The following is a 23672-nucleotide window of genomic DNA, read 5'->3' on the forward strand; positions in this document are numbered from 1 at the left end:
TATCAGTGTACCCATCATCAGGACTCAGATAAGAATACTCAATAAATGACGGTGAAAGGAATATGGAAGCTAGTTAAAGATGTGTATTCTGAGGTCTTCCAGTTTATTCACTGTCCAGTTTATGCACTGTTCATGCATAATCTGTGGCCCTTTATCTGTGGGAGTGTTTATTCATGTACAATACGCCTGGATCCTGGAAGTGACTGGAGGAGTAAGATGGTAGCCTAAAAGTCATCACCATCTTGCTTAATTTGAATTTCTTTACCAGCTAAGATTAAAAGGACACTAATTAGGAAGATAATTAGTGATAATTAATTAGGACAAATAGTCCTAACTTAAATAAATATGAATTCAGTCTAGCTGGTAAATTAATTTAATCTCTAGTTCCTAGCACAGTACTTGGTAACAGTCTTGTGCTCATTTGTTTACTATTTGTTCAATCAGTGGAAGCCCAGCTAAAGAGCAAGCTTCAATCTGTATCTGAAAACTTTACAATATTTCTTGCTGTTGTTTCAGCCAGTAAGTCCTGTCCAGTTCTTTGTGACCACAGGGACTGCAGCATGCCAGGCTTCCCTCTCCTTCACTTTCTCCCAGAATTTGCTCAAAATCATGCCCATTGAGTCAGTGATGCCATTCAACTATCTCATCCTCTGTCTCCCCGCCCCCCCCCCCCCCCCACTTCTCCCACTGCCCTCAATCTTTCCCACCATCAGGGTCTTTTCCAATGAGTTGGCTCTTTGCAACAGGAGGCCAAAGTATTGGAGCTGCAGCATCAGTCATTCCAACGCATATTCAGGGTTGATTTCCTTTAGGATTGACTAATTTGATCTCCTTTCTGTCTAAGGGACTCTCAATCGTCTTCTCTAGCACCACAATTTGAAAGCATCAATTTTCAGTGCTCAGCCTTCTTTATGGTCTAACTTTCACATCTGTACATGACTACTGGAAAAACTATAGCTTTGACTATATGGACCTTTGTTGGCAAAGTGATGTCTCTGCTTTTTAATACGCTGTCCAGGTTTGTCATAGCTTTTCTTCCAAGGAGCAAGCATCTTTTAATGTCATGGCTGCAGTTACCATCTGCAGTGATTTTGGAGCCCAAGAAAATAAAGTCTGTCACTGTTTCCACTTTTTCCCCATCTTTTTGCCATGAAGTGATAGGACTGGATGCCATGATCTTCGTTTTTTGAATACTGAGTTTTAAGCCAGCTTTTTCACTCTCCTCTTTCACCTTCATCAAGAGGCTCTTCAGTTCCTCTTTGCTTTCTGCCATTAGAGTGGTATCATGTGCATATCTGAAGTTGTTGATATTTCCCCTAGAAATCTTTATTCCAGCTTGTGAGTCATCCAACCTGGCATAAATATTTCTTATCAAGTTTCTTATTTTGGTATAGTGAAAAAACACTGGACTATTCAACTTACCAGTTATTACTTTGTTGACAGTTTTAGTCAAGAGAATTATTACCTGGAGGAGAAAACACCTAACAGCCTCTGACAATAGTGGTACACATTTCACAAAGTAAACTGCATACTGATGAGTTCCAGAGAACTGATGTGCTAGTATCTTAAAGATTAAACTCAGCCACATCTCACACTGAGCATTACCATTCTCCTTTCTTTTGGATCTCATATTCCTTTCACACTCAAGAAGCTTTCATTTACATGTTTAAATATTGCTTTTTCTTTTTCAGTTTATCTTCCCCCTGATTATTAATGCATTATAGTTTCCTGTCAAAAATTGGGAAAGAAAAAGTACTAAGAAGCAGGGAGAAAATAAGACTTCATAAGACATGACCCAGAGGCAATTACTGTTAATATTTTTGTATATTTCCTTCTAATCATTTTCTATATATTTTTTCTTCTATATGTGTGTATTATGTATGTACATATATGTGTACACACCCATAAAATAACAAAACCTGCCTTAAAGTAAAAGAGCATTCTCTGAGATCATTAAAAATTCTGCCTAAATATTCTAATACTACATATTCTATCATATAGATATATATTTATTTACTAAGCCATTTTTCTAATTAATGTATGGTTTATTTCCATTTTTTTTTCTATTATATGTAATATTGCACTGGATGTCTTTGTGGTCAAAAATTCTCCCCTGTACCTTTGTTTATTTTCTGGGGCATTATTCCTAGAAGGGGGACTAGAAGATTCAAGTATTAACGTTTTAAGACCAAACTTTTCCAGAAAGGTTGTAACATCTATGTTTCCATAGCAGTGTACAAGTAACTCCCTCCAGGCACTGAGTATTATCAAGTTTTTAATCCCTGCTAATTTGATGGGTTAAAAAAAAAAGTCATTTAAATTTGCATTTATTTACTAATGAGGTTGAACATTTTTCCCCCTCTTATTTGGCATTTACATTCTTCCAAATATACTGTTTTTAATCAATGTGTACTGTTTTTATCAATGTGTAAGAGTTCTTTTTATGTTATGGATGTGGATTCTTTATTTGTTGTATTTTTCTTGCTTATTTTCAAGAAAATTTCCTGAAACACAGAAGTTTGATCCAATTAAATCTATCTTTCCCATCATAATTTCTTCTAAAACTTTTAAATTTAGGAAGGTCTTACCCAGCCATTCAAAGACTATTTATAATCGTTGATGGAGATTTTTGACAATTAATTCTTCAACCAGCTGCAATTTATTGTTATATGGTGTAAGATAAGGATCTAAATACGCATATTTTTTCCAAAGAGTTATCCAGTGTCTTGGTACTGCTGACTGAATTATCCCCAACCTTCCCACTTTACAGTTTACATAGGCTAGGGTCCGATTCCATGACTCTGGGCTCCATCATAACTTGTCTACAGGTTCTTATTCTAAGTTAATAATTATAGAGAAAAATAAAGTCTTAAATTTCCCTTGGAGTATGTGGTGGGTGGTCACTCCATTGGTTTCTTATTTGAACAGTGTAGCTTCCTTCACACGGGTTCCTCAGTTTTGTTAATGTTAGGTGCAGAAAGGGGCAGGAGGGGTTGATGAACCACTGACCTGAGCAAAATGTTGAGCAGCAATAATTAACAGTTACAGGGGACACCTCTGCCTGAAACTCATACATTTAAAAATTACAAGATAATGCAAAACATGGATATTTTATTGGGATTGAATCATTTCCTCTACTTGACACCAGACAGCATGACCCTAGGGGTTTTTCTGCTGTGCAGTCACGGCTGTTATTCAGTCGCTAAGTTGTGACCCCATGGACTGCAGCATGCCGGGCTTCCCTATTTCCTGGAGTTCAAACTCGTGTCCATTGAGTCGGTGATGCCATCCAACCATCTCATCCTCTGTTGTCCCCGTCTCTTCCGGCCTTCAATCTTTCCCAGCATCAGGGTCTTTGATTATTGCCTAGTTTCATACAGCAGATGAGAAAACTGGAGCCCAGAAGGGTCAGTGTGCTGCTCAAAGTGCCAGGAATTTGAATCTAGGCCTCCTGACTCCTAACATGTCTCTAAAGGTCAGAATTTTTACAAAATTTGAAATAAAAAGTTGCAAAGTAAGAAAAAAAAAAGGCTTAACTAGCAAGAATTACTGTTTAGTTAACATAACCAGATAGTTTTTAAACTAGAAAATAATGTCCCACCAGGGACTGAGTAAACTGTGGCAGACACATGGATTATCCGCTGAGACGCTGGCTCAGGTGTGCGCGGAAGTTCACGGGCTCACCTGTAATAAGCGCATCGGGCCGGGACTGCTCTTTCCTCCAAGCAGGAACAAAGACGGTGACATCCTTGTGGCCTCTTTCCAAAAACCAATCCACTGCTAATTTTATTCCTCGGCAGGAAAAGACTTCTTTGTTTCCATGGCTGAAATGTTATTTTAGAACACTTAAAACACAACGAAACCAAAATTTGACTTCATTAATTTAAATTTGTAAACAGACATGATAACATAATTAAAACAGTTAAAAGAAATTCAAGTTTAAGATGGAGTTTTATGGCTCAGAGAAACAATGAAAAAACTAAGGAATGGAAAATTGTAAGGAACAAAAAGAAAATTAGGATTATTGTGTGGAGAATAAAGAAAAGTGAGTTTTCAAATGAGAAGTTGTAAAGGTAAACTAGTTAGAAAGAGAAGGCTCTTTTTGATAGGAGAGGGAAAGCTGGGCCTGAGCACAGTGAGAATAATTTCAGTCAATGTAAAAAAAGAAATCACATAGAAAAAAAAAATCTGTAAAACAGTGGAAACAGAACACTTAATAAGAGTTTCTAAAAACTTTTCCTTCTCAAGAGTTCTAATGCATATATTTTAATCCAATGATTAAGCAATGCACAAAATTTATTAGGTGACTAACGTAAAACACATTCACACATGCACTCAAATGAAAAATCCAATGCTTAATCTCATACAAGAAACACTTTCTATGTCCTTCAGTGAAAAGACACCTGGTTTCTTTTTAACAATATTGTGTTGGACAAGGATTAATAACAAAAGGGCATTCAAAATTGGATTAGCAGTTTTAGTATCTAAAAGAAAATGCCCAACTAACAGTGTGGTCATTCAATAAATATTTATCTTAGCACTGGGCTCTGCTTGTGCACTTTAACCTAATAATTCAAAGTAAGACTATTCTAATGTTTTAAAAGAAAGAGTCTCCTGCTTTCACTGAAATAATTACATTCTTATTATAGTTTCAGCCCTGAAGGCTCCATTCTTATCTAAGGGGCAGAAATTCTTTACTTCTTGGGCTAAGGAGGGCTGAATGGAATAAGGTAAGTAAATGCTCTGTTAACCTTTAACACAAATCAAACATTAAGTATATAAATATATTGTTCTGGTGGTTCTCTGGGAAGCACTAAAACTATCTAAATACGGTTAATCATATTTGAAGGACAAAACAGAAATAGACTAACTTGCTTTGTAGGTGCTGGAGGCTATAATGCAAACCACAGGAACTCTTTGTGTTCCACAGACCTGTCCTAATGGTTTGGGACAAGATTAGAGGTGAAATCAGATGCACTGAAAGTTTCAGAGGAAGGGATAAAGGAAGGAGGAGTCTGAAGTACATTTGCTAGGAAAGAAGGGATACCTGATGGCTTCTACAAAAACGCCCCAGCAAATGGTACAGAGTGATGTTAAATTTCCTAGAAAATACTGAAATGTAAGCAGTCTTCTGAAAACTATAAAAAATGATGGCATTTTCTTGTGAGGATATACATACTAATTATTCCTCAATACAAACTCAACTTGCTGAGAGCCAAGAATAAATACACTTTGCATTAATGCTTTGAGATTTGAGTGTATTGTGCTTTGCTAGTCACTGTGACATTTGGTGTGCTGAGACTTGAGCGTTTCACTGCCTCTGGCTCTAAAGAGAGGACCATAAGCATTTTGTGTCCGGTGACTTCAGCTGGTAAAGGCAACCATCAGTTGCACTGTAGAAAGATTCCCTCTTGTAAGTAAATAACTTTCATAAAATGTGTATAAATAGCAAGCCACTTACAAACACAGAACATAGATTTTATAGATTCTAACCCAGGTATTATACTGTATGCAACACTTACCACAAAGATTGTTCCCATTATCCGCTCCCTCCCCTGCACCCACAGCCCTGCCTCCCATCCTGCAAACCCTCACAGGGGGAGCCAAGCAAGAGGATGAGTTCCATTGCCACACTATGAACTGCAATAGGACGGATCCACTGTTGCTGGATTTTGCTTCTAATGACCCGATGCTGTAAAGAGCAATATTGCATAGGAACCTGGAATGTCAGGTCCATGAATCAAGGCAAATTGGAAGTGGTCAAACAAGAGATGACAAGAGTGAACGTTGACATTCTAGGAATCAGCAAACTAAAATGGACTGGAATGGGTGAATTTAACTCAGATGACCATTATATCTACTACTGCGGGCAGGAATCCCTCAGAAGAAATGGAGTAGCCATCATGGTCAACAAAGAGTCCGAAATGCAGTACTTGGATGCAATCTCAAAAACGACAGAGAGATCTCTGTTCATCTCCAAGGCAAACCATTCAACATCACAGTTATCCAAGTCTATGCTCCAACCAGTAATGATGAAGAAGCTGAAGTTGAACGGTTTTATGAAGACCTACAAGACCTTTTAGAACTAACACCCAAAAAAGATGTCCTTTTCATTATAGGGGACTGGAATGCAAAAGTAGGAAGTCAAGAAACACCTGGAGTAACAGGCAAAATTGGCCTTGGAATGTGGAATGAAGCAGGGCAAAGACTAATAGAGTTTTGCCAAGAAAATGCACTGGTCATAGCAAACACCCTCTTCCAAAAACACAAGAGAAGACTCTACACATGGTCTACAGATGGTCAACACCAAAATCAGATTGATTATATTCTTTGCAGCCAAAGATGGAGAAGCTCTATACAGTCAGCAAAAACAAGACCGGGAGCTGACTGTGGCTCAGCTCATGAACACCTTGCTACCAAATTCAGACTTAAATTGAAGGAAGTAAGGAAAACCGCTAGACCATTCAGGTTTGACCTAAATGTTTATACAGTGGAAGTGAGAAATAGATTTAAGGGCCTAGATCTGATAGATAGAGTGCCTGATGAACTATGGAATGAGGTTCGTGACATTGTACAGGAGACAGGGATCAAGACCATCCCCATGGAAAAGAAATGCAAAAAAGCAAAATGGCTGTCTAGGGAGGCCTTACAAAGAGCTGTGAAAAGGAGAGAGGCGAAAAGCAAAGGAGAAAAGGAAAGATAGAAGCATCTGAATGCAGAGTTCCAAAGAAGAGCAAGAAGAGATAAGAAAGCCTTCTTCAGCGATCAATGCAAAGAAATAGAGGAAAAGAACAGAATGGGAAAGACTAGAGATCTCTTCCAAAAAAATTAGAGATACCAAGGTAACATTTCATGCAAAGATGGGCTCGATAAAGGACAGAAATAATCTGGACCTAACAGAAGCAGAAGATATTAAGAAGAGGTGGCAAGAATATACGGAAGAACTGTACAAAAAAGATCTTCACGACGCAGATAATCATGATGACATGATCATTAATCTAGAGCCAGACATCTTGGAAAGTGAAGTCAAGTGGGCCTTAGAAAGCATCACTATGAACAAAGCTAGTGGAGGTGATGGAATTCCAGTTGAGCTGTTTCAAATCCTGAAAGATGATGCTGTGAAAGTGCTGCACTCAATATGCCAGCAAGTTTGGAAAACTCAGCAGTGGCCACAGGTCTGGAAAAGGTCAGTTTTCATTCCAATTCCAAAGAAAGGCAATGCCAAAGAATGCTCAAACTACTGCACAATGGCACTCATCTCACACGCTAGTAAAGTAATGCTCAAAATTCTCCAAGCCAGGCTTCAGCAATACATGAACCGTGAACTCCCTGATGTTCAAGCTGGTTTTAGAAAAGGCTGAGGAACCAGAGATTGAGCCAACATCCGCTCGATCGTGGAAAAAGCAAGAGAGTTCCAGAAAAACATCTATTTCTGTTTTATTGACTATGCCAAAGCCTTTGACTGTGTGGATCACAAGAAACTATGGAAAATTCTGAAAGAGATGGGAATACCAGACCACCTAACCTGCCTCTTGAGAAATCTGTATGCAGGTCAGGAAGCAACAGTTAGAACTGGACATGGAACAACAGACTGGTTCCAAATAGGAAAAGGAGTACGTCAAGGCTGTATATTGTCACCCTGCTTATTTAACTTCTATGCAGAGTACATCATGAGAAACGCTGGACTGGAAGAAACACAAGCTGGAATCAAGATTGCTGGGAGAAATATCAATAACCTCAGATATGCAGATGACACCACCCTTATGGCAGAAAGTGAAGAGGAGCTAAAAAGCCTCTAGATGAAAGTGAAAGAGGAGAGCGAAAAAGTTGGCTTAAAGCTCAACATTCAGAAAACGAAGATCATGGCATATGGTCCCATCACTTCATGGGAAATAGATGGGGAAACAGTGGAAACAGTGTCAGACTTTATTTTTTGGGGCTCCAAAATCACTGCAGATGGTGACTGCAGCCATGAAATTAAAAGACGCTTACTCCTTGGAAGAAAAGTTATGACCAACCTAGATAGTATATTCAAAAGCAGAGACATTACTTTGCCGACTAAGGTCCATCTAGTCAAGGCTATGGTTTTTCCTGTGGTCATGTATGGATGTGAGAGTTGGACTGTGAAGAAGACTGAGCGCCAAAGAATTGATGCTTTTGAACTGTGGTGTTGGAGAAGATTCTTGAGAGTCCCTTGGACTGCAAAGAGATCCAACCAGTCTATTCTGAAGGAGATCAACCCTGGGATTTCTTTTGAAGGAGTGATGCTAAAGCTGAGACTCCAGTACTTTGGCCACCTCATGCAAAGAGTTGACTCACTGGAAAAGACTCTGATGCTGGGAGGGATTGGGGGCAGGAGGAGAAGTGGGCGACCGAGGATGAGATGGCTGGATGGCATCACGGACTCGATGGATGAGAGTCTGTGTGAACTCTGGGAGATGGTGATGAACAGGGAGGCCTGGCATGCTGCGATTCATGGGGTCGCAAAGAGTCAGACACGACTGAGCGACTAAACTGAACTGTTGCTGGACCCACATCTCTCCCTGATTTTATTATTTGATAACAAACAGCTCCCTAACATTTGTTTAAGAAACTAGTTGCAGCTAAACACATCCTTAACTGCTATGTTATTCACACCATAAACCAACAGGAAACTGGCAAAACTCTATTAATGTCAGAAAAAATATATTTAAGGCAAAACATTACTAGGAATAAAAAAGTTACTACATAAGAGTAAAAAAGGAGCAATTCACAAGGAAGCTGTAATAATTGTGAACTCAGTCTCCATACGAGTAATGAAAAAGATCATGGGATTTTGTGAAGAAATAAATTCACAGTCATACTACGAGACAGGTAAAGCAGAATACATTTAGTAAGAATCCAGACAAGTGAATAACAAATTACAAGCTTGACCTACTAGACAAATACAAAACCTTGCATAGAGTTAAAGAGAAAATCTTTTCAAGAACACACGAAGAGTTATAAAATTGGCTGTGCACTAGGCCACAGAATAGATTTCAACAGACATTATGTATCTATCATACAGTGTTCTTTGACAATGTTATTAAAGATTAATATTGCTATATACCATAAACCAATTTAAAATTTTAATTTAAAAAATGACCCTATTTGTAACAGTAACAAAAACGAAACAAATATGAAGAAGATATTATAAGAGCTTTATAGAGAAAATGAAAATTGAAAACCTGTATTAAAGAGCATAAGAGAAGACCTAGATGAAAGGAACACTATCCCATTTTCATGGATGGTAAGACTCAATGTATGAAGATAGTAATTCTCAAATTAATGTTAGTACACTGAAATCCCAATATCAAAGGGTTTTTTTGTGAAACTTGAGAAGTTGATCCTGAAGTTCATTTGAAAAAACAAGAGGCCAAGGACAGTTAAGTAATCCTGAAGAACGAAAAAGGAGGAACTTCCCCACTAGCTGTCAGTATTTTTGCATAAAACTACAGAAACCCAATCAGTGTTATATTAGCAACGATTAAAAAACAGAAAATAAACAACAGAAAAGTGAACCTAAGATCGATCTCTCTCTTGCACACATATATCAGTTCAGCTCAGTGCAGTCGCTCAGTCGTGTCCGACTCTCTGTGACCCCATGAATCGCACACGCCAGGCCTCCCTGTCCATCACCAACTCCCGGAGTTCACTCAGACTCATGTCCATCGAGTCGGTGATGCCATCCAGCCATCTCATCCTCTGTCGCCCCCTTCTCCTCCTGCCCCCAATCCCTCCCAGCGTTACAGTCTTTTCCAATGAGTCAGCTCTCTGCATCAGGTGGCAAAAATATTGGAGTTTCAGTTATACATGTGTATAAATGATAAAAGTGACATTACAGATAGATGAAGAAAAATATGGATCATTTAACAAATGGTACTAGGGCAATCAATTATTTGTGTGGAAAAAATAAAATTGTACTTTTACCTCATACCACACATAAAAATAAATTGTATATAGATCAAAAATTTAAATATGAAAATACTATAAAACTTTTAGAAGAAATTACAGGAAACATTCATATCAAGATAGAGAAATTCTTTTTACTACCAAAGAAAAGAATGATACATTTGAGCACATAAAACTTCTTTGTGAAAAGGATTCCATAAACAAAATAAAAATGCCATAGTCTGGGAGAAGGTATTTGCATAGGACTGATAAAAAGACTAGTTCTCAGAATACATAAAGTATTCCTGTACATTGAGAAGGGTAATCCTCCCCTACTGTTTTTTTTTAAGGCAATAGATATAAACAGTGAATTCACAAGAGAGGAAACCCAAATGACCAACAAACAAATGAAAAAAGCTCAACAGTGAAGAAATGCAAATTAAAGCCAAAGTGAGACACCACTTCACACCCATCATATGGGAAGAAATAAAGTCTGCAAACACCAGATGTTGCCACGGATGTGTGACAGAAGTAACTCATACATTACAGGTGGGAGTACAAATTGGTATGACTATTCAGGAGGGCAATTTGGGAATACGTTATTATCAAGTTGAAAGCCATGTTTTCTCTCAAACATAGTAATTGTAACATCCAGTCGTACCTTGAAATCGGATTGAAAGCACTCAGCAGTTGGCCAGCCTGAGATCTCACATGGGGGCAGGCTAACGTCTTATTTCTCTTTTATGGTTGGGGTGGGGAAACGGACAGGCACCCAGGGACATGTAGGGTTGGTCCTGGGTATCCAATATTTCCCCATCCAATCCTTTCCTGAACAGGCCAAAGAAATGAATGCTAACTAGGAAACCCCTGGAATGGCTGCTGTTGTCTTGGAAGTCCCTGCCAGCTGCCAAGGCCCAGAACCATTCCTAGTAACAGGAAAATGAGCAGCTACTGGGTAATTCCAAACTGCAGATGGGACTTCCACAGACTGGGAGAGGCTGGGGGAGACTGAACTGGACCTAACCTCATGAGGCGTGTTGAAGGATGTGCTGGTTATAATATAAGGAGCAACTGAAGGAGGCTCTGATAAAGAATTATAAAAACAGGGATCTTGATTTAAAAAATTATGAAAAACAGGATGTCAGAGTGAACACAGTGTAGCTACCAGTACAAATTAACTGTTGAGTGTTGGGTGTTTACTAAAAACGAAGGATGATGTTTACAAACTGTAGTTTTGCTGCTGCTAAGTCGCTTCAGTCGTGTCCGACTCTGTGCGACCCCATAGACAGCAGCCCACCAGGCCCCGCCGTCCCTGGGATTCTCCAGGCAAGAACACTGGAGTGGGTTGCCATTTCCTTCTCCAATGCATGAAAGTGAAAAGTGAAAGGGAAGTAGCTCAGTCATGCCCGACTCTTAGCGACCCCATGGACTGCAGCCCACCAGGCTCCTCCGTCCATGGGATTCTCCAGGCAAGAGTACTGGCGTGGGGTGCTATCACCTTCTCCAGTAGTTCTAGTGCCATATAAATAGAGAAGAAAATTCATTATGGTTCTGTAGTCACTTACAGGCTATATGTATATGCATTTAGGGTTTTTTGCTTAGTAGTAAAAATAGCTAACTCTATATTTATGAATTGGCATGATCCTATGGGCCTCCGTTTGTTATTTCAACAATTTGGCAACAGGATGGTACACCGCAAGCGAGTCCTGTTGGTGACTCAGAAGATTTGTGGCCACTTTTGATTAGGAAAGAGACCCTGGATGTTTGCTACAAAGTATCCTTTCAACTACTTTGCTCAGTGGGATTGGTTTCCCAGGGAAAATGCCAAAGTCATTGCTAATTCTAAGTTCCTGGTGAGCAAAATGGGTAATACAGCTTGAAGGTTGTGTGTGATTAAACCTGGCCTTTAATGCAGAAAAATATAAGGAGCCTGCCAGTAGGTCTCTTTCTTAAAGGGCTTATTTTACTCTGTCATGTTTGGAATAGGCATATTTATAAAATCTTGCTTTGCAGTGGCCAGAGGAAGGCTCATTTGAAGCAGACAAATTGGTATATTTACACCGAATTTTAGAAAAACCCTACTTAAAATAGAAGGATTATTAGTGTCTCTGGATCTCAGGAAATAAATGAAAGAATGAACTGCACAGCCAGTAAGAATGAATTTAAAAACGGAAAGAAGAGATTATGAAATGGAAAGCACCTATCTCTTTCTCCAGGTTCTCAACCCTTCTCTGCGGCTGCTCCCTTCCACCCACCCTCAGTCTTCCTTGCTCATCTGGGACCTGGGAGGAGGAAATGATGGCTTCTTGGACAGATGGTTCCCAAGGGCTTTGGGATTTGGGGATAACTTACTTGAATGTTCTGTTACGGATTTCACCTCCAAGACTCCACCTACATTCAACATGCAAAACATAGCTAGGGAGGCAGAAATGATCAAGAGAAAGTAACAACGAGTCTGAGAATGTGGATAAGAAACTGTCCTAGAATTAAGGCATCAGGTTGGCAAAAAAGGAGTCAGGCTGCAAAACAGCAGCATGAGCCTGAAACTACAGGGCTATACGCGCCAACTTTTGTCTCTAAATGCTGTTCATCTGTTGGGAAGAGATCTCCTGGATAAACAAAAGGCTATCACATGCTGTACTCCAAGTAGAAGATTTTTGAAAATCCTGGGAGATGGTTAGTATGTGCTTATTGATACTGAGAGTAAATATGTGCTAGGGGTGTGCAAGGCTATGGGCTCAAATTTTGAATGAGAGGTTTTCTAGTACATGGGCAACTAATATTCCACATGGAAAACGAACTGCTCATTTATTAGTTATTGCAACTTCCCCAGCAGATTTCTGTAATTCATTGTAGAGCTTATTCCAGACAATAAGATGAAATTAACTTGTAGACCAGGCTGTGAAAATTGCTGCTACGAAGGTCTGGGACTTGGCTAACTGAAGCCTCATTGTGTGTATCCAGGGACTCCCACTCAGAGTGTCAGACGTATGTAGCTACTAGTGAACTAGAAACTGGAAACCATGGGGAGCTGAAATGAACACAAATTATCTTGACAAACATATTCTTTATATGATTTCCACTATCATAACTTTTCATTATTTTGTAGGTTCACTTTATCTCATATCTAATGGGATTATCTTTAAGTTATTCACATATACTACGGTAACAAATCTGAAAAGCCCATCAATTCTACTTTTCCGTCTTCAACAGAAGGGCAATTTCATAAACACTCAAACTAATATGATATTTGTTATATCATAAAAATATCATATATACTTTCCACTAGAGAACTGAAGTACACTTGCTTATTATGTGCCATTAAATTAGTCACCTGTGTGGTTAATAGATAACAAAGATATATTTTGTGACACAGAAAAATTCAGGGAACCACACATTTTAATGTAGCTTGCCTCAATACAGGACCTAGAAGAGAGGGAAAATGGGTGAACCATTCCATCCGGTGTATTTAGGAAACATAGTCTCGTGTATCACACTGATAAGTTATATATACACATATCATTACTAGGTTAACCACAGGATAAGGAAGTGTAATTTTAGAATTATAACTGTTATCTTCCCATGGCAGACATGAGGAGCAATCGAAAAACATGGAGAAGCCTAACAAGGGAATGAAACCGACTATTAGCAGGGACAGCTTCTTTATAATTGTTTTCATGGCATTAAAAAAGAAAAATAAGCAACCTTTTTCCAATTATCTGTTATTTCTTCAAATTTGATTTTGCTTTAGTTTGAGTACTTGGTTTGAATTAACTTACTACTTATAAGCTTCCCAGGTGGCGCTAGTGGTAAAGAATCTGCCTGCCAATGCAGGAGATGGTAAGAAACACGGTTTCCATCTCTGGGTTGGGAAGATCCCCTGGAGGAGGAAATGGCCACCCACTCCAGTATTCTTGCCAGGAGAATCCCATGGACAGAGGAGCATAGCTGGCTACAGTCCATAGGGCTGCAAAGAGTCAGACATGACTCAGCGTCTAAGCACACACACAAAACTTGTTCCTTATAATGCTTGTAAAGAACCTTGGAAATCATAGGTGGTTTTTTATTTTCTTATTTTCTAAAATTTATGTAATAATTGTATCCCTTATCCACTTGTATATGATCAAAGGACTTTTTTGTAAAAGTCACTGTTTTGAGCACATTTCTTTGAAAAGTGTTGATGGTCTTGTAATTATTTATTTTCTTAGATTTCTTTTGCACTACAGTTTTTAGGAGCCTTTTGGAAATAGTGGGACTACTGCATTTTGCAGCATGAACGACAGTAAATGGTCTTAAGTTCTTAACAACAAATGGATTTCTCTAAAGAGACCAAAATGGCGACTTATCAGTTTTTCTTATGCCCCCTAAAAAGTGGCTCTGCTTCAGCAGATACTTGCCAGTTTTTAATTTATCCGTGACTTCTCACCCTACCCCACTCCCATATACCTAACATCAGCTGTCTTGTCTCATCACTTCTCCAGGGTTCAGTGTGCAGTGAGCAATTTTTGTGTCAGAAATCCCTTGTCATAACAAATAGGTTTAACAAACTCAACTTACGTGAAGCTACCTGCATTCTCTTCATCTATCTGTAAAACGATGTCCCTAATTGATTATGTGGTGTAAGAACAGTTGAAGACGGACCAGAAAGACCATCTGTGAATTAATTATCCTGCCTAAGTAGAAGAACGGTGATCACTGAAGAAAACTGATTAGTTGTTACTAGCCAGTTTAACTTATTCAAAGCCTCTGTTATTTTATTGCGTACTAAACTAGTGAATTAGTTGGAGAAGGCAATGGCACCCCACTCCAGTACTCTTGCCTGGAAAATCCCACGGACGGAGGAGCCTGGTGGGCTGCAGTCCATGGGGTTGCGAAGAGTCGGACACGACTGAGCGACTTCACTTCACTTTATGATCAAAGGAAAGCCATTCTTAAAAGGTTTTCCTTAACTCATCTAAAATCTAACTGTAAAAATCATACCTAGAAGGGCATGTTTAGTACTACTGCTAATAGTAAATTGAAAGGATTAGAGAAGAAAGTGCTAGTCGCTCAGTCATGTCTGACTTTGCGATCCCATGGACTGTAGCACACCAGGCTCCTCTGTCCATGGGATTTTCCATATAAGAACAATGAAGTGGGTTGCCATTTCTTCCTCCAGGGGATCTTCCTGACCCAGGGATTGAACCTGGGTCCCCTGAATTGCAAGCAGATTCTTTACCATCTGAGCCACCAGGAAAGCAATAGTAAATTAGGACTACTAATTACCAGGATAGTATTAGTACTACTAATACTATGACTAACTAGCATTACTATTAAATAGAGATGGCTTTTCATGAATAGGTCAACTCAGTGAAAATAACAACGTTTGGAATTAGACATGAATTTAAGTATTTTCTTTAGTACATTTCTGTGTGACCTTGGCAAGTTACTTATTCTGAACCTCACTTTTCTCATATTTAAAATGGAGGTAATCCCACCTACATTACAGGATTGTGAGAACTGAAGAAGTGAAGTGAAGTGAAGTGACTCAGTCGTGTCCGACTCTTAGCCTACCAGGCTCCTCCCTCCATGGGATTCTCCAGGCAAGAGTACTAGAGTGGTTTGCCATTTCCTTCGCCAGGGGATCTTCCCGACCCAGGGATCGAACCTGGGTCTCCCGCATTCCAGGCAGATGCTTTAACCTCTGAGCCACCAGGGAAGCTCATGAGAGCTAAACAAGGTAACATCCACAGAGCACTGCCTGCACACAGAAGGTTTCAACAAATACTAGTTTCTCACTTTCTCATATCCTTTTGGTCCTAATTTTTAGAAAATGGTAAAAAGCCTGCTTTGGAATGAAAATGAGACCAGTAAATTTGTAATAGCTTTAATCTGACTGCTGAAAGTAAATTGTGATTTTTTTTAGATCAATGTGTTTGATATGTGGAGATCACTAAGTGAAAGTCGCGTAGTCGTGTCCGACTCTTTGCAACCCCATGGACTACATAGTCCATGGAATTCTCCAGGCCAGAATACTAGAGTGGGTAGCCTTTCCCTTCTCCAGGGGATCTTCCCAACCCAGGGATCAAACCCAGGTCTCCTGCATTGCAGGCAGATTCTTTACCAGCTGAGCCACAAGGGAAACAAACAAAAATGAGATCAAGCTAATCAGGGGACTCAAAAATTAAAAAAAACCCTAAAAGATAATCCATCAGTTTTTTATAAGCTTCTATATATCAATTTTTTTAATTTAAATCAAAACCTTGACCTATAAGTTTGCTATACTCTCCACTGGAATATTCAAATATGATCATAAAACTTTCGTGACTTTAATGGGTCATTATGAGCGAGTGAGTGAAGTCACTCAGTTGTGTCGACCCCATGGACTGTAGCCCACCAGGCTCCTCCATCCATGGAATTTTCTAGGCAAGCGTACTGGAGTGGGTTGCCATTTCCTTCTCCAGGGGATCTTCTCAACCCAGGGATCAAACCCAGGTCTCCCACATCGCGGGCAGATGCTTTACCATCTGAGTCACCAGGGAATCAGCTACATATAATGATAAGGATACGAGTTTGTCAGTGAAGTACTTACAATGAAAAATATAAGTAAAATGTATCCTTTTAAACTAGAAAACCATATTTGAATCTTTAGTACTGAAAGTCCTAAGTCCTTCAAGTTTAGATATAGTTAGCTTAATTATATTAATATAATAATAATAAATATTTATTGAATACTAAATTATTAACATACTTAGGTGCTCTTCAAATATTTGATGATATTAATTTTTCAATTTTTTGGCCTTATTGCACATAAATCATGTTGAATGTGTGAAAACAGATTTTAATTTTAAGCAACCCTTTCAAATACTAATGCATTATCAGTGTTAAATGATCGTTAAGAAGAAATTCTCCAACATTTACCCCATTTCCCTTAAATAGGGAGAAAGGAGTGCAGCTGGATATCATCTTGAAAATGCAAACAAGAGAATATTTTCCTTCCTATCACTGTAGTCTAATTAAATTTCATATTGTATTTAAATATGTATAATTGCATATGCTGACTCATGGGCATCTAGAACTTTTTATATTCAATGCTCATAAGGAGCAATTTATGCCGATTTTGTCACTCTTAAAGCTACTCAACTTTTATTCTCTGATCTCTCTCCCACTACATCGAGATCACTTTGAACCTAAACCTAGTGGTCAGGAGGCAATACACCCAGAAAATGCTCCCTTGTTGCAGATAACTTGATCAAGTTTATCAAGTTGTGTCCTAAATAGAAATCCCAGAGTGGCTCAGAGGCCTCTGTAGGGAGCAATGAACGGAATTTTTAATTCCCACTTCTACCTTTGTTCGTTTTAAATAGTGGGCTTCCTTTTAAGATTTGCAGGATTGTACTGCTTTAAAGGAAAATAAAAGTCTGAAAAATCACTGATTTAGGACAATGAAAATTTCAACACCAAAATTACAATGGAAGTCTTAACATGAAATAGTTTACTCTTACCTTCCAGTTGATACAGACAGAGCGGTGTGGCCAAAGTTTTGAGAATGGAAAAGGATTAGGAAAAAGGGAAGTAGAAAGATTTCTTCACTTTATAAGGTCCACAATTTGAAGCCAGAATAATAGGAAGCACATCTAGCTAATCTAGATCCAAGCGGATCATTAGTCTAAAGATGCTGAAGAGAACGTGTCTGTTAAGTAGTTGCAGAAATGTAAAACCTGAATCACTTGTTCCTATTATAATTGGGTGACTTCCCGTTTCTTATGATCACTAGTTAGGTGATTTATAATTATCAACAACTGTATTCATATGTAATGGGATTATTAACATTGCTATTTCCTAGGTTAAGGTTTAAATAAGTACATGAGATAACAGGAAAGTTTACTGACCATTTACTGACCATCTATTAAAATTCATGACTGATGACACGTAGAAGACACACTCAGGATTCTAAAGAGATGCAGTGGAATAGAACTAGCATCTGTCTGTCAGACTCCACCCTGATATAATCAAACAGCAGAAAAAACTAGTTCTGATTCTCTGACTCTTCTTGTAGTATCTAGGATTTTCTCTAAAACAATAAGAGAAACAGGACACTGCCAACTAACCTTAGGTAGAACCTTCGACGCTGACAGTCACCTAGAGGGAAATTAAGCTGTCCTTTAATTGATGTTAAGCCCTTACTAAGTTGGGACTTAGAAAACATTTCACTGAGAAGTCCAATAGAAGTATGATGTGAACCACATATATAATTTAAAATCACCTTTTAAAAAGTAAAAAGTCAAAGTAAAAGACTATTGGACTCTGTGGGAGAGGGAGAAGGTGGGAATGATTTGGGAGAATGGCATTGAAAACACGTATAATATCATGTAATAAACAAATCGCCAGTCTAGGTTTGATGCAGGATGCAGGACGCTTGGGGCTGGTGCACTGGGATGACCCAGAGAGATTGTATGGGGAGGGAGGTGGGAGGGGGGTTTAGGATTGGGAACTTGTGTACACCCGTGGTGGATACATGTTGATGTATGGCAAAACCAATACAGTATTGTAAAGTAAAATTTTAAAAAAAAATGTAAAAAGTAGGTGAAATTAATTTTAGTAATATATTTCATTTAACTCAATGTATCAAAAAATATCATTTTTCTACATATTCAGCATGAAAATTGTTGATATATTTCATATATTTTTGTAGTAGGTTTTCAAAATCTGGTATGTATTTACAGACTATCTCAATTTGGATTAGGCCCATTTCAAAAGCTCAACATGTAGCCAGTAGTCACCATACTGGACTATGCAGGTCCACTGCACTTAATTTTGAGACATTTTGTTGAGAACCAAAATCAACTTTGATTGAACCCTAGCAATTTGCAGTCTCACATCTGTAATCTAAACCAAAAACTTGGATTAGGTGTCCAGGAGGATTTAGTATATCCCTGTATACTAAAATGGTAAACAGGGCTATAATAAAATGGTAAACAGGCAACAGGATGGCAAACCCACCCAACAACTGAAGGCAAATTTTGGAGCCTAGAAAAGATAGACTTCAATATTCAAATCCACACTGAAAAGAGTTCTCAAGTCCATATAACTTTCACAAATCAGATTAGATACATAAAAGCCTTTGTGCCATTTGAAAGATTAATCTATATAAATAAATCCTATTTATAAACACTGCTAAATTTTGCTTGTATTTTATAAATATGAAGGCTTAGTCCACTATTCTTGATATAAAGAAAAGTTAACACAACTGGGACATTTTTCTGTTCATATTCTGACTCTGTATCTGTCTAGACTTTAAGAAAATGACTTCAATGACTCACCTGGAGTGCTTTTCTACACGCCAGGTAAGGTTCAGATATATGCCACACCAGCTGGTTTCTAAGCAAGTCTTTTTGATGCGTAGGGATCAAGCAGATGGTTGTTTTATGTCTGTATTCTCTGCCATTAGATTGGTATACAAAAGCAATATTCTTAGTTCTTTTGCCAGAAGTTGTCCACAATTTAACTTCTGCATATATTTTCAAATATAAATAGGTGTCTTTGTCTGCAGTCTTAGTGCTCAAATCCTTCTCTTAATTTCTCTATAGAGTGAACTTTTTTAAAGGTAAATATAAACATAGAGGCAATACAGGAAGGGATCCTATCGGTCAAAAATGGCCCACCTAAGATTTTTAGCAAAGAAAATATCTTCCTAATATTCATTATAGGGGACTGGAATGCAAAAGTAGGAAGTCAAGAAACACCTGGAGTAACAGGAAAATTTGGCCTTGGAATGCGGAATGAAGCAGGGCAAAGACTAATAGAGATTTGCCAAGAAAATGCACTGGTCATAGCAAACACCCTCTTCCAACAACACAAGAGAAGACTCTACACATGCACATCACCAGATGGTCAACACCGAAATGAGACTGATTATATTTTTTGCAGCCAAAGATGGAGAAGCTCTATACAGTCAACAAAAACAAGACTGGGAGCTGACGGTGGCTCAGATCATGAACTCCTTATTACCAAATTCAGACTTTAATTGAAGAAAGTAGGGAAAACCGCTAGACCATTCAGGTTTGACCTAAATCAAATCCCTTATGATTATACAGTGGAAGTGAGAAATAGATTTAAGGGCCTAGATCTGATAGATAGAGTGCCTGATGAACTATGGAATGAGGTTCGTGACATTGTACAGGAGACAGGGATCAAGACCATCCCCATGGAAAAGAAATACAAAAAAGCAAAATGGCTGTCTGGGGAGGCCTTACAAATAGCTGTGAAAAGAAGAGAGGTGAAAAGGAAAGATATAAGCATCTGAATGCAGAGTTCCAAAGAAGAGCAAGAAGAGATAAGAAAGCCTTCTTCAGCGATCAATGCAAAGAAATAAAGGAAAACAACAGAATGGGAAAGACTAGAGATCTCTTCAAAAAATTAGAGATACCAAGGTAACATTTCATGCAAAGATGGGCTCGATAAAGGACAGAAATAATCTGGACCTAACAGAAGCAGAAGATATTAAGAAGAGGTGGCAAGAATACACGGAAGAACTGTACAAAAAAGATCTTCACGACGCAGATAATCATGATGACATGATCATTAATCTAGAGCCAGACATCTTGGAAAGTGAAATCAAGTGGGCCTTAGAAAGCATCACTATGAACAAAGCTAGTGGAGGTGATGGAATTCCAGTTGAGCTGTTTCAAATCCTGAAAGATGATGCTGTGAAAGTGCTGCACTCAATATGCCAGCAAGTTTGGAAAACTCAGCAGTGGCCACAGGACTGGAAAAGGTCAGTTTTCATTCCAATTCCAAAGAAAGGCAATGCCAAAGAATGCTCAAACTACCGCACAATTGCACTCATCTCACACGCTAGTAAAGTAATGCTCAAAATTCTCCAAGCCAGGCTTCAGCAATATGTGAGCTGTGAACTCCCTGATGTTCAAGCTGGTTTTAGAAAAGGCAGAGGAACCAGAGATCAAATTGCCAACATCTGCTGGATCATGGAAAAAGCAAGAGAGTTTCAGAAAAACATCTATTTCTGTTTTATCGACTATGCCAAAGCCTTTGACTGTGTGGATCACAAGAAACTGTGGAAAATTCTGAAAGAGAAGGGAATACCAGACCACCTAACCTGCCTCTTGAGAAATCTGTATGCAGGTCAGGAAGCAACAGTTAGAACTGGACATGGAACAACAGACTGGTTCCAAATAGGAAAAGGAGTACGTCAAGGTATATTGTCACCCTGCTTATTTAACTTCTATGCAGAGTACATCATGAGAAACGCTGGACTGGAAGAAACACAAGCTGGAATCAGGATTGCTGGGAGAAATATCAATAACCTCAGATATGCAGATGACACCACCCTTATGGCAGGAAGTGAAGAGGAGCTAAAAAGCCTCTTGATGGAAGTGAAAGAGGAGAGCGAAAATGTTGGCTTAAAGCTCAACATTCAGAAAGCAAAGATCATGGCATATGGTCCCATCACTTCATGGGAAATAGATGGGGAAACAGTAGAAACAGTGTCAGACTTTATTTTTTTGGGCTCCAAAATCACTGCAGATGGTGACTGCAGCCATGAAATTAAAAGACGCTTACTCCTTGGAAGAAAAGTTATGAGCAACCTAGATAGTATATTCAGAAGCAGAGACATTACTTTGCCGACTAAGGTCCATCTAGTCAAGGCTATGGTTTTTCCTGTGGTCATGTATGGATGTGAGAGTTGGACTGTGAAGAAGGCTGAGCACCAAAGAATTGATGCTTATGAACTGTGGTGTTGGAGAAGACTCTTGAGAGTCCCTTGGACTGCAAAGAGATCCAACCAGTCCATTCTGAAGGAGATCAACCCTGGGATTTCTTTTGAAGGAATGATGCTAAAGCTGAAGCTCCAGTACTTTGGCCACTTCATGCAAAGAGTTGACTCATTGGAAAAGACTCTGATGCTGGGAGGGATTGGGGCAGGAGGAGAAGGGGACGACAGAGGATGAAATGGCTAGATGGCATCATGGACTCGATGGATGCGACTCTGAGTGAACTCCAGGAGATGGTGATGGACAGGGAGGCCTGGTGTGCTGCGATTCATGGGGTCGCAAAGAGTCGGACATGACTGAGCGACTGAACTGAACTGAACTGAATATTCTACACAAACATGCAGCAATAAGGCCTACCCACCAGTTAGGAGATTCACTCTGAAACCAAAAGGCTGGATTTACTGACGAAGAGAGAGGAATTGCAATAATAGGGGAGTAGTGGTAAGGATGAGTTTCAACAGTTCGTTCGTATCAAATAGAGAAGGCTGCTGTGCCTAGCTTCTATTCCATGAAACAGGAGAATTTGTGCTGCACATGGCATAGAGGAAGTAATGAGGCTCTGGGTTTTTTTTCTTGTTCATCACTCTTATTTCATATATTTGGTAGAAGCTAAAGGAGAATATGGAGATATAATTTTAATGATGTCCAGTGACTAGGTTATGAAAGCATACTGAAGAAATAAAAAACTTTTAGGAATCTAAGAGCACTAACATCCAACTTACACTCCCTTCCCTGATGGTTCACAACATGGTAGTGTTAATGGCAGGAAATGTCATCTGAACCTAAAACCACAGGCAAATAAAAACACTGGACTCATTTAAGGAAAAACTAAACTATCGGATACATGTGGATAAAGAATAAATCTGTACTCCACTGCTGAACTACTGCCAGTTTAACAGAATCAGAATTTGAAGAATGGTAAAGCTACATGGAGGAAATAAAAATCACAGTATCATTTAGAATTTCATTTTAGAAATATGATAAATATTGCTTATGCTTTATTTCTGTGTCTATATGTGGAGTATACAGTTCGCTCATTGGAAAAGACTCTGATGTTGGGAAAGATTGAAGGCAGGAGAAGGGGACGACAGAGGATGAGACAGTTGGATGGAACCGACATGAGTTTGAGTAAACTCCAGGAGTTGGTGATGGAGAGGGAGGCCTGGCGTGCTGCAGTCCATGGGGTCGCAAAGAGTTGGCCACGACTGAGCAACTGAACTGAACTGATACACTTCATGGTACACTTTTATCAAAGTATCTGCCCTACTATGGAAAGAGGCCTATTTGCTCAATGACCAATTTGCAAAATTATTGTAAAGTTTTTGTATTTTTTTTTAGCTTTTTGAAAAATTAACTGCATCTTTTTGTCAGTAATTGCTAGTTAGTCCAGCTTCACTAAATATTAATTTCATTCTATTTTATATTTCAGAAATCAAGTACGTTGGCACAAAAGTTTAGGGCTTTTGCTAAATTTATTAGTTTACTCTATTTTTGAATATTTGTCAATTTTGGGTGAATTGCTTATTTAAGAAACTTATCCAGAACTTCTATCAGTGTGGCACATTTTAAAGAGGATATTAATAAGCTGAAAGAAGTATGCTTCCTGCAAAGCAACACAGGATCCCTCTAATTTTGGGAACTATGCTGTATATTATAGTTATAGGGCTTATCCTTGGGCAATTTTGGGTTCACCCAGATCTAAGAGCCCAAGTCTCCTTTATGAAACAAATAGAAATCATTTAAAACAACTGATGATATAAATATGAAGAATTAAAATATACCTATAGGTTCATAAGAACAAGATGAACTGATAAATTGCTATGGGTTAAACGCTGAATTAACACATAATTCAACACAATTCTGTGGTGTTGGAGAAGACTCTTGAGAGTCCCTTGGACTGCAAGGAGATTCAACTAGTCAACCCTAAAGGAAATCAATCCTGAATATTCATTGGAAGGACTGATGCTGAAGCTGAAGCTCCAATACTTT

The 23672-nt window shown here is 38.7% G+C and overlaps 1 protein-coding gene across 2 annotated transcripts in view; it reads right to left on the reverse strand.

The window, feature by feature from the left end:
• Positions 1-23672, reverse strand: part of ZC3H12C (zinc finger CCCH-type containing 12C) — a 76422-nt gene that overhangs the window by 14038 nt on the left and 38712 nt on the right. For both annotated transcript variants that reach the window (XM_018059818.1, XM_018059819.1), the window contains exon 3: positions 3685-3824. In XM_018059818.1, coding sequence (XP_017915307.1) covers positions 3685-3824 — 140 coding nt within the window. The remainder of the gene's footprint in view (positions 1-3684; positions 3825-23672) is intronic.

The sequence above is a fragment of the Capra hircus genome, chromosome 15, assembly GCF_001704415.2.
Source record: "Capra hircus breed San Clemente chromosome 15, ASM170441v1, whole genome shotgun sequence".
In the NCBI taxonomy this organism is placed as follows: Eukaryota; Metazoa; Chordata; class Mammalia; order Artiodactyla; family Bovidae; genus Capra; species Capra hircus.